Source organism: Caloenas nicobarica, chromosome 3, assembly GCF_036013445.1.
Source record: "Caloenas nicobarica isolate bCalNic1 chromosome 3, bCalNic1.hap1, whole genome shotgun sequence".
In the NCBI taxonomy this organism is placed as follows: Eukaryota; Metazoa; Chordata; class Aves; order Columbiformes; family Columbidae; genus Caloenas; species Caloenas nicobarica.
This window is the reverse complement of record NC_088247.1, coordinates 38,988,388-39,000,514: the sequence shown is the minus strand read 5'-3', so window position 1 is coordinate 39,000,514 and position 12,127 is coordinate 38,988,388. Positions and strand designations below refer to the sequence as shown.

Sequence of the window (12,127 nt, the reverse complement as noted above, 5' to 3'; positions counted from 1 at the left end):
TTTTTTTTTCTTTTTTTTTTGGAGACGAGGGACACCAAGCCCAGCCAACACCTCGGCCTTGTGCCGCTGCACAGCCCGGCACAGCACAGCGCAGCGCTCCCTTTCGCTCTCCCCGCCTTTCCCGCCACCTCCCCAAGGAGTGACAGGCGCCGCGGCCTCAGGCCCGCCGCAGGGCCCCTCCCGCAGCCCCGGTGCGGCCTCGCCCGCTGTTCCCCGGGACTCCCCGGCCCCGCCGCGCCGAACACCAGGCGCCGACCCGGAAGGGGAAGCGGCGCGGCCGGCGCGGTGCAGTGTGGGCCGGCGGCGGCTGAGGCGGAGCTGGGTCTGAATGAAGGCGCCGCGGGCCAGGGGCCGCCGGCGCCGCTGAGCGCCCCGGGGCCGCGCCCGCCCCAGCCCGCGCCCCGTCCCGTCCCTCGTCCCGTCCCTCCCCCCCGCGGGCGGGCAGCGGCCGCCCGGGCCCCGCCATGTCCTACAACAAGATCCCGCCGCGCTGGCTCCACTGTCCCAGGAGGGGGCAGCCCGTGGCAGGTGAGCGCCCGGCCCGGTCCTGCCCAGCCCCTCCGCTCTCCTGCCCGCCCGCCCGGCCCGGCCCGCCACCCCCCTGCTCCTCAGCGCCGCCGCGGCCCCTCGCCCTCCGGCCCGGCCGGGGCTCTTTGTCCCGGGGCTGGAGCGGGGGCGCCGGGCGGTCGTTCCTCACTGAGGGCCCTGGGCTGGTGTTTGCCCCGGAGCCGCCTCCCTTGGGGCGGCTGTTGCCCCGAAGCTCGGCCGGCAGCGGGGCTTTGCCTTCACCGGGGGCTCGCCCTCCCTTCGGGCAGCGCAGCCCCTGAACCCGATTCGCCCCGGCTCCCTCACAGGGGCCCCGGCCTCCCCCGCCGCCGGCCGCCGCGCTGCTGGGCTCCGACTTCGCACTGGTTACGTTTAGGACTAAAACTTTTTCCGTCTGTCACGTCTGATGAGGGACGGCAGCCGGGCGTGCAGGAGCAAAGCTCAGCCCTGACGAGTCCCTGGGCAGCCTCTGCCTCGTGGGTTTTGGTTTTTTTCTCCTGAAGACTCCGGTGTTTCTCAGTGTTGATCCGTTGCTGGGCTGACAGTGACCTGTCAGGCACTGGCATGTTTGTTCCTAAGCTGTTTAGCTGGAGGATGAGTTTAAGCGTTCCTAAGTTTTCTGTGTGTTTTAGGATTTGTCAGTGATTCCTGTCATCTTAGATATTCTTACCTGTAACACGCTGTCTGTGTCGATTCTTGCTAGGTATCTAGTCTTGCTGGCATCTAGTGGCAGTGAATTAGGTATCATGTAAACACACTTTTTTTGATTGTGAGTTAACTACCATACTGATTTCAGATGGATGTTGTCACTGCTGCCTGGTATGAGATAAACAAACTTTGCTCTTTTCAATAGTCTCAATAAGTTCTTTCCTTTATAAGGTAAGCAGTTCCGACCTCCATTTTTTTTTTCCACAATACTCTCTAGTTTTCACTCCTTTCATCTTCCTATCTGTGATAATATAAAGCTATTTTTTAACAACACAGCACTTGCTACTCAGTGTGCTGTTCTAGATGGCAGTGTGCTGTGCTTTGCTTAATAGTTAAAACTTCGGTGTTTTTCTGTCCCACATTTCCACATCATCTTCTTATGTTTTTTTTATTGGCGGTTGTGGAACTGAAGACACTGATGACTGCTTACAGGCTTATTTAGAATGTGGAGAGACATCTCGGGCTTAATCTTCCCATCTATATGCGTTATTTGGCATTTACCAGCATTTAATTTCAATTGTTCATTTTTTTGGTTACTAGTTTCCCCCAAGTTCCTTATATTTCTCTGAACTTGACTCAAGTAACAGCATTGTCATATTTCTCATCTCCATTATCTGTTTTTCCTGATGTCTGGAAAATGCATTGCTTTGTATCGAATAAGAGATATGATAGCCTAAGTTGTTAGCCTTTGACCACGACAAAAATAGACTTGTGACTATTCTTTGTTCTTCTTCTCAGCAAGTCCTTGATCTCTAGAAGTTGTCACTTTTGTTTGTTGGTCTGGCTTTTAAGGCATGGCTTCTCAAAAATAGCAACATAGACTAAGCAAGAATGCAGGTCATCAGCATGTCATGTGCTGTGCCATCACTGCTTGTGTGTTTGTTTATTCAGTAACTGCAAGGTGGTTCTTTTCCATTCAGTGTGATCATGCACAAGAAGCTACTGCACACTGAAAAGGAAAATGCTTGGTTCTTTTCTTTGGTGGCTTTATTGTAATATATTCTGATATTAGTTCCCTGTATTTTTGAGTTTTTTAGTGTGTACAACTTACTGAAAGTCATAGTACACCTTCAGTCTTCTCTCTGTTTTTTGTTATTTTACATTCAAATACATAAAAAGATAATTTTTAGAGTTTATTTATGTTAGTACTGTCTCCCAGATGTGTTTTATTCTAGTTTTAATTAGAATTTCAATCATCTGTGCATGAGTTTATCCCATCTGATAGTGTCATAGTAGTAAAGTTGCTGAGCAAGGTTTCTTTGGCTTCTGCGGACTAGTATTCATGAAGTGTTTGGTCATGACCTTCTTGTCTTATGATTGTGGCATCTAGAATTTCTAGGTGACCTCAAATACAAGTACTAGTGAGGTTTGGAGCTCTTCTGTTGGTGAGACTGGGTTCAATCAGATGAACAGGACTCTTCATTCTAAATGAGGTAAATTGATCTGCCTCCAATTATTTCCCAGTTTACTTTAAATATTGATGTTTTTCTGCCAGTTTCTGGTTTTATGGTACAGCAGTTCTTCAGAATGGAACATTTTCACATTTATTGCGTTGTGGCGGTACCTCAGTCATGTACTTGACGAAAAGAGCTTTCTCTGAATGCGTAGATCTGAAGTGATCAGGCTGCTTCAGCTGTACCGCCTTGGCATGGCCATCTCTGCAGGTACCTACTTCTCATAACCCCTGAAAACCCAGTCCGTTTTGGTTTTGCAGTGGAGGCTGCTAGCAAGGTATTGAAGAAAAGACATGAGAAGTGTCTCAGCAGTGTCTTTCAGTCTTCTTCTACTGATTCATGTTAGTTAACCCTGTTGTAGACATATCTGTCGTGCGGAAGGGTAAGATACTATTTAAAACATTCATGTTGCGAGTGGCTATAGAGAGAGCACCTTAAATCGAAGAGTAATACCTCTGACTCAGGAAGGTGCTGAGCTACAGCTTGTTGTAGTTGGGGAGGATAATCTGATGATGGATTTCCATTGTCATGGTCTTACACTCTTCCCTAGGCATCTGTTATTCACCGATTTTGGTGATGAGATACCAGGTGAAATGTGTGCTTTGACCCAGCATAGCTGTTCTTGACACAGAAGACTGTTCCTTTTTTTTTTTTTTTAACTTGTACGTTTGACTATTTTGTCTTATTCGAATTTCCCTTTCTTAATCTTGGTCACTTTAAACAGTCTAGCCTTCCTAATCAATGCTCAATCTAAACATGTCATTGTCATAAATAATTAAAGGCCACATTCATGTATGGAGTTGATAATTAAAGGTAGCTTTTTCACTGGTGTGCTCTAGAATTAAAGTTTTAAGAAAAGATAAATGTGCCAAAATTTGAGCATGTATATGTGGGAAATTCGAAGTCTTATGTTGTTCACTTTGATTTCTCTCAGATTTATCCACTTGATGTCTATGTTCTGACATACTGGAATATTTTTTTAGAGTTTTTACCCATTTTTCAACCTAAAGAAATACCGTCTATTATACAGGTAACTGATTTGGAAAATGGTTTTTAATAGCCACTTTCCAAACCTATTTGACAAATTTGAACTTAATTGTGGAAGATGGTAATCTTCAAGTGTCAAGTTTCAAGTAACATGTTGAAGTTAATTTGAAAATTTGATAGAGGAGTTACAATTATTATAATAATTTAGTTTAGATATACTAACGACTTGAGATGCTTTGATGTCTGTGTAAAACATCACCTGGTTACTGTCAGATCTTATAGTTCAACATAAAGAAACAGTTATTTAATTTTCAAATGCTTCTGCACAGAGGCTTAAGTTGAATTGCAGTCAGTTTGTACTACAACACTTCTTTAGCGTAAGTTGTAGGGCAAAACTATAGCAGAGATTGCAGCTACTGCCTCATTTATGCTTGCCCATATTACTCAGAAGGGTTAGAAACTTTTCTTAGAATTAAAGCTTAGATTTTCTGTAGCTTAATGGCACTTGCCTGGAAGGGGCTTACATGTACACTGGGATCAAGGATTTTCAAGCTTCTGTACAAAGATCAAATAGGAAATTTGCCAGATAGGGAAATGTTGTTTTCTGTTAGAAGAGGAACATGATCTGAGATTGTATTCAAGAGCTTTAATATATGTGTAGTAGTCACAGTTTAGAAAAACACAATAACGTAAATTAGGAAGATATTGCTTACTGCAGAAACGTAATGTGAGATTATATTGCAGATAAATTTAACTTATTAAAAAACAAACACCGAAGGGGGGAAAAAACCCAACAACCAAACCAAAAAACCCCCAGAGCCGTTGTTTTCATAACTTGATTACAAAATTTCCCTAAATTGGAAGCAAATTACATGCCTTCACTGCTCTCTTCTAACCTTGACAGGCAGCTCCTTTGCTGCTGTGTAAGATCTGTTTCTCAATGATACCACCAATCTGCAATTTGTAGAAGTTGGTCACCTAAATATTTCCAAAGATCTGGGTCTTAGTACTTTACGAAGTGACAGTACATGGTCTCTATTAAAATACTCATCACTTCCAGATCTGTGTAAAGGCGTTCAAGTGCTGCAGGGAGTGCTGACTGGACTACTTTGCCTGTCCTTCCCTGGTGATGAACAGGAAGGTATTATGGTTGCTCAGAAGGAAATTGGAGTGAAAATCAACCACTAAACCCAGGTCCACTACTGAGGAGACAGTGAACCTGTTCATTCTGTTCTGGAGGCTGGAGAGCAGGAGAGCCTTCAGTGCGATTGTACAGTCTCTAATCAGATGCTACAGGAAACCATCTTAACCTCCAGGCACTGTTTTCCAACTCTATTCTCTTTTCCCAGCATCTTGTAAAGGACGGTAGTTTTGCAGTGTATCCATTTCCTTTTGTCAATGCAGCTCCTTTTCTTAATTGAATGCCTTGGCTAGGAAAAGTTTAGGTACATTATTCATGTTCTGTAATGGGTGAGTGGATGTATTAGGATGGGCAGCACAAGTGACAAGGTTAATTAAAACACTTTCAAGCATGCTTGGTGTTTTGCAAAACTTATGGCACTGGTAGGGGTTTGCATTGAGATATCCAAAATTAGGATTTGCATAATCAGCCTGTACAGAGGAAGATTACGAGTTAGTGTATAAGGGTTAATAGTGAGTGAGAGAGGCTGAATGACAGTGCTGAGGGTGACAGGGAACACAAAGAAGAAAGAAAATTAGGGTAGAAATGAAGAAATGTAGGTAGCCCTCACCAGGGAGGGGCACGTGTAACTGGTAGAATGAAAAGGCAGAGGGCAGGAGAGTGAAGTTAGGAGTTTTTCAAACAGTCAAATAAGCTGAATTTAAAGTAGACTATAAATTTAATACCACTCAATATGTATGTTGACTCTACGACTGAATATCTTTCCTCTTAGTTATAAGGGTTGGAATGGTCTCAGGCAAGCATAACAGTGAGGGTGTTTCTCATGTTGCAGATTAACATTGAACCGGCAGTCTGTTTCCATAACTATATCTTCTGTGGTTTGTAATGTCTCTTTCCTAAAGGTTAAATTCTTATTTGAGATTATGTAAGGTGTTTTGATAGAATTTAAGGCTACAGAGAACTCAATGAGCTTCAATGTATTGTATAGAGAAACCTCTTAGCAGCATTCATTTAGTGAAAATGGCATGCATTTTTCTGTTTTTACAAAGATCAGTGAGCTTCTCTCTCAAAACTTGATTTCTAGCTGAATACAATGGGTGTTTTAACATCTTTTCATTCCATGTGGTTTTGTTTTGCTGAAAACAAGACTATTTTGTTTCTTTTATTATGAGGAAATGCTCTGTCTTGATGAGAAAGCAGTGTTTTCCTGAGTAATTTAGAATAATTTTTTAGGATTAGTGCTGGGTGTGCTGATTCACTTGGTGATCTGAACCTGAACATTTAAATATGTGTAAAGACTAGTGGTTGGTGGCTGTTACTTTACATTACACCGCCGAACAGATGTAGCAGGTGATTTAAGGAATAGTGTAGAAAGGTGGTGTTTTTTCTTAGTTCGAAATATTGTGTGAGTTTTTGTGTTTCTAAATAGGAAAAGATTTTTAAAAGTTACTGAAGTGAAAAAAAAAGTATATAGAATAGACCATTATTTTCTTTTTTTTTTTCTCCTCTATGAAATAAGTAGGCTAACTGCTATTAGAAGTATTTTAGAAATATAATTCTACATCCTGATCTAGCAGCACTTTCATTCCTGGAAGGTTTGTGTCTGGTGCTCCAATTTGGAGTTCTTTCTGCATTAAACCCCCATTTCTGCTGCTCTTCTGTGCCATATAATTACATGGTTGCATTTCCTTTGGTTTTAGAAGGGCTGTCTTTTCAACAGAATGGAGGTAGTTTAAAAAAACAAAACCAAAAAAAAAACCAGACACAAGAGAAGAAGGAAAGTTCTGGGGCAATAATTTTTTGGTATCCTCTTGGGATATAATTAATTTAAATATTTTGATAGATACTTAGAAATGCTCCCAGTTTCACCCCCTGCCCATATTATTAACCTCTGTGTGGCTGGGCAGATACGCCACGTCTTTTTCTTATTACTATCGATTTGAATTCATTTTCCGCAGCTCCCAGCCGCGCAGGGTCCCAGGTGGGGCGAGAGGAGATGTGCTGCTTCCTGGGTGGCCATGGTGACCGTGGTGGCCGTGACCTGGGCTCTGAGTTCTTGTGGGTTTGGAGGTGCGGGCAGAGCGGTGGGGTCAGTCAGAGCCTGCCGCTCAGACACCTCTTCCCGCTGCACTCGGAGGGGCACGCCTGCAGCTTGCTGGGCTCGGAAAGAGCGAGCTGGAGATTTCTAATGAGATTATTTTGGATGTTCTGTGGTGGATGTGATGGGTGAAACATATAATCAATATTTTAAAAATTTGGGGTTTCTAGGGAGTGATGGAAATAGTCCAGGAAGTACCAATTCCAGTCAAGTTTTTGTTGTGGTTTTGTAACTTCCCTGGTGTCTGAACCTCACATAGGTGTTGTGGTTTGGAGGGAAAGTTGAACCTTCCTTCAGAACTCTTCTGATAAGCACTTTAGAAAGATCTGTAGTGCATAACTGTTCTGGACCAAATGCATTTTTTTTTCAGTGATTTTTTTTTTTTTTTTTAAACTGCGTTTCATGTTTGCAGTTAATCACAGCTGATATTTACATGCTTGGGTAGCAAACTGTTGTTTAAAATGCTATTTTCGTGGTTTTACCTGTATCGAATTTAAATTTTCTCTATTCTGTTGTGCACTTTAACTCTGCAGCTTAAATCACACTAAAAGCTAGCTAAAAATGTTAAATTACTTTTAGATCAACTGACCTGTATTTCCTTTAAACTTATAAACTTGTGAATTCTGATAACTCATAACTAAAAAAATATTCCAATTCAACTGTTAATGATACTTTCCTATGATTATTTTTCATTGAACCTCTAAATGTGCTCAGCATGTTGCTTTGAAGTCGTTAAGTTGTAAGTGTACGTATACACGAGTATACATAAAATACTGCAAAATTTGATTATCTTTCATAGGGAAGTTTTTACCTTTGAAGACAATGTTAGGACCAAGATATGATGAACAGGTTGCTGAAGAAAATCGTTTTCACCCGAGTATGTTATCCAACTACTTAAAGAGTCTGAAGGTAAAGTTACATTTTCTATTAATTGAAACATTACTTTTATTATAAATGCTTATTCACATGTTACTTTTCAGATTTAAGAAACGAGTGGCCGGTGGCTTCCTTTGGGATATCTGTACAGATTTTTTTTTTTTTTTTTCCCATTTTCAGGTTGTCTCTGCAACTCCTAAATATCCAAAAGTACTTTTGTATATGCAAGAATTGTGCAAAATCATCCAGCTCATTTACTTTATTAGCAGCAAGAATCTCACTCTGTTATTACTTGTATCTTAGAGAGGTGTCATTGTCAAAATCCAGATAATCTGAGTTTGTAGTTTTACAAATGGATATATTAAGTTGCAATTTTGCTTATAGGAGTGTAAGCATTTAAAAGTGAAAGGAGAATTTCATAGAACTCTTCTGTAGTTTCAATGTATAATTTTCTTCTTTTGATGCCTAGAGTGCTTTATGGTAACTAACCAGTCATACCTAAATATGGTAGAAAACCATTTATGGATTTCATCCAGTAACTTCTTAGTGAAAAAAAAATGCATAAATAGGGAAAAATGTTAGGAGCGTGGATTGGGACCCAGGCAGAGTTATGCTCTGTTGTATTTCTTCACTATCTATTTAGCCCATTTCTGTCTGTCTACTTCAACTTGCACCTTGTTCTGCACCGCGGCACAACTTTGACAATACAGGTGGGGACTGGGACCTTTTCAGCCTTTCCTGTCATGTAGAGGTCTGTGGAGTGTTGTGCCCAGTCCAGTGCATCAGGAGATATGGGAAATGGGATTTTGAACCTCCCAGACAAAGAAAGACCTGCAACCTAATTCTTTTAATCTGTTTATTAAACCATTATATAGAAGATTAGCACGTTTTTTTGACCATGTATTTTATAAAACTAATCATGCTAGTGACATTATTTGTGTGTGTTTGTTTTTTCTTTTTGGCTATTGATCTAAGTTAAAATAATTCTGAGCTTGTTTAACAATATCAGACCTTAAACATCTGAAGAATCAGTTGTCTAAAATATGGAAATCTTCATTTATGAATCTTATTTAGGCTTAGGTATGAAGTAGATGGTGAGCTACTCAGTGTTAGCAGTGGCAGAGGTACCTGTGGGCTGATGTGATAAGAAACTATCAGTGAAGCATATGTGCCTGTTCTCAGATGCTTGCACTGGTAGAATTTTTCTTGTTTGAATTCTTGGATCTATGCATACAAATTCTACTAGAGTTCTTCTTTTATGTGTTATGGTTTTTTTTACTTTGGCTGGCTTTAATGGACATACCTAGAAATTTTCCAAACCCAATGTTATTCACGCTTTGAAGTAATTTAAAGTTCTGCGTATATTTTAAAGTTACAGACAACTTCAGAGACTTACTCAGAATTTTCGACTATTTGCTTCTAGCGATTTGTCACCCATAAAGAAATCTTTTTGAGCCTTCATAGCCTTTTCACTGGGCATGTCAGTCAGCTGTATTGCAATGCTACAAATTCAAAATATCTTGAGTGACGTCAGATGATAAGAATCTGATAGTACAGCTACTTGCATGAGGATCCCTACTTACGTTTCTGTAATTTTGGTTAACAAATGATTTCTCTCAAACTCTCTGCTCTTATCAAGTCTGCTACATTGTCTTGAACCCTGGTATGGTTGCCAAATGTTTGCTATTTGAAAACATATTATTTTTTCTTTTTGGAGACATGCAGTGAGTTACTGGAGTGCTGTATTTGTAGATCAGCAGTTTACCAATAATCTGGCCTAAGATGAATGTGCAATTGAAGAGACCTTGAAAAGTGGATTTTTCCAAAGCAAAAGCTGCTCATTGTGCGTGGTTCCCATCATTTTACTGCTGTGTGCTCTACTGCTAATACTTTGCAGAATGAATCGCTTCTGAAACCTGGTTATTACTTAAGTCCGTAGAATTTGCCTCCCAAATAAGAGGCTTCAGCAGGAACTTTAAGATCTGGATTTCGTTAATATTGAGATATTGCTGCTACCACAGATTTTTGAAGATACCAGTTCAGCATTTAAGGCAACGTCTATCTGGGAGGAAATTTCTCTAACAAACTTCTGTGTGATTCCTTTTTCTCATGGTGCTGGTTGCTGAAAATCTGAATGGTAGAAACTGATTTGGTAAGGGATAGTAACCCTGTTTTTCTTCTGATTGCCAATATTGACGTAGTATCTTAATGGTCTCATAAAAAAAAAATGCAGGACCAACTGGCGACAGTATGAATAATTTTTTTTTGTTTTAATTTATTTCTTGAGTAGGTAGGTTAGTACTGTTTATGCTTTATAAAAGGTAGTTTTATTTCTGTTATGAAGAGCTGGAACATTAGTTAACTCAAAATAATGTTTGGGCAATTAGTACACTCAAATTACGATATTCTTATTAGGAAAACTAGTTATAATTTCTCGGCCACATTATTGTTTTCGCAGGTAAATTCAATCACTGATTTAAACTATTTTCCTCAAATAAGAAATGCAAGAAAAAAAGTCTGTGGAGAGAATTCAGCATATTGTAGTATGCTCTCACACTCCTGGGGAGGATGTTTTCAAGTTCCAATGTCTAATGAGAAACTTCTGGGGTCATACAAGGGGAATCCAGTGAAGCCCATTCAATTGCACAGCAGCAGAAGAGCACATGCCTGTGGCTTTAATAGCTGAAATGTGAGAGGCCAGGGGGGAAGGCTCATAACCATAGGAAGACCTGGAGAGCTGGGCCAAAATAAGTGTGAGCACAATGGGAGGTACCATGAAGATCATGGTACTAGTTGTATGTGGAAGATGAGAATTTCAAGCTATCACATTTTTTTTTCCTTCTATCCAGTCATCTTTTACAATTAGAAGAAAGAAAAATAACTAGTTTCAATTGTGTTTCAATGTGGTGTCTAAGACTGTAGTGTTGCAACAGTCCTTGTAAGAAGTAAATGTATGATTTAGTGAGAAGTTGCTCAATGATTTGAAATTATTCTTTCTTCCAAAGCTGTGTCATTCGCAAATGGCTGGGCGTGGTGGACTGAAAGATGTGATTCATGCAAAACATTGGCTGGAAAAACAGTTTTTTCTAGTGAGTGACTATCTATTTTAGCTAAGATAGTCTTTCAAAAATCAAGTCCTGTTAAGAACTTTCTACGAGCAAACTTTTGAGAGCATGACTTGAGAGGATGACCGTGATGACTGGTGTGATGTGAGGGTTTTGGAGCAGAGCAAAGCACCTGTGTGGTGAATGTACATATACTAGGATCTGTTCTATAGGTGAGAATCGTGGTTGGTCAGGGCAAGCACAGTATAACTGCAGTTCAGGGACTGAAATTTTTCGATTCTTGTGGTACCAGGTTTTTTTGCATGGATTTTTGGAATATCCTAATTGTATACTTCAATATGTTACATTATCCCCCTCCACTTCTTTTAAATTTCTTTATCCTTTTCTTTTGCCTTGCACTCTCTAAATTGTAGCGTGTTATGTGCAGCTAATCCCATGAACTGAGAGAGGAAATATTGATGCTTTCTGTAAAGCAAAGAAACTGCTTTCAGACCTTATACACTCTGTATGCCATACATGCTTTGATAGCTTTGGCTGAATTATACCAGATGCCTAGTTGGTTTACTGCCCTATGAAATGTGTGAAGAGCAGTGTCACTTCACAAGATACTCACTTAATATTTGAAGTTTCAGATGGTGTAACATTGTTTTCAGGTGGACCTCTACTGAAGTAGCTTGTATTTCTGCAAAACACAGTAATAAAAGTAAATAAAGCATTCTGAATAAAATATACAAAGTTGAAATAAACAAGGAGAAATTCAGAACTGATTTAGGTATTACTACTATGAACGCTTAATGCTGATGACATAACATTATGGTGCTTTTTAATATCTGATAAATAAAAGTATTATCAAAGTATAGAAGTACTATGAAAGTATATAATCAGAGCTTTCTATACCGTGGATAACTAGCTCTGTAGAAAACTGGAAATTTGCCTTTGGGGTCTACTGAACAACATATCCATGTGAAGCAGCTGGTTTTGAACTGTATTCCAGTTATAATTGGAGCTTATCTTTTCTGAATTGTCTGGAAGCATTGTTTTAATTTGTAATTCTTCCAACTGCACTGCTAAGTTGTTTCTGGTCTGTTGACCGTAAGGTAAATAAAACCTGATCAAAATCCCATTTATGAGTATTGCTAGAGTTTTAAATATATTGCAGATGCAGTGTTCTTTTATGGTTTTGCATGCCTAACATGCTTCAGTGTTAATGTATTTTTAAGTGCACTATTGCTGTATCTTTTAAAAAGACAAA

At 40.2% G+C, this 12,127-nt stretch overlaps 1 protein-coding gene across 1 annotated transcript in view; it reads left to right on the top strand.

The window, feature by feature from the left end:
* Positions 1-425: 425 nt before the first annotated feature.
* The window catches only part of RNGTT (RNA guanylyltransferase and 5'-phosphatase), a 181,805-nt gene continuing 170,103 nt past the window's right edge, over positions 426-12,127 (top strand). The window contains exons 1-2 of the mRNA XM_065630920.1: positions 426-528; positions 7,734-7,843. Of these exons, the coding sequence (XP_065486992.1) occupies positions 465-528; positions 7,734-7,843 (174 nt within the window). The 5' untranslated portion in view covers positions 426-464. The remainder of the gene's footprint in view (positions 529-7,733; positions 7,844-12,127) is intronic.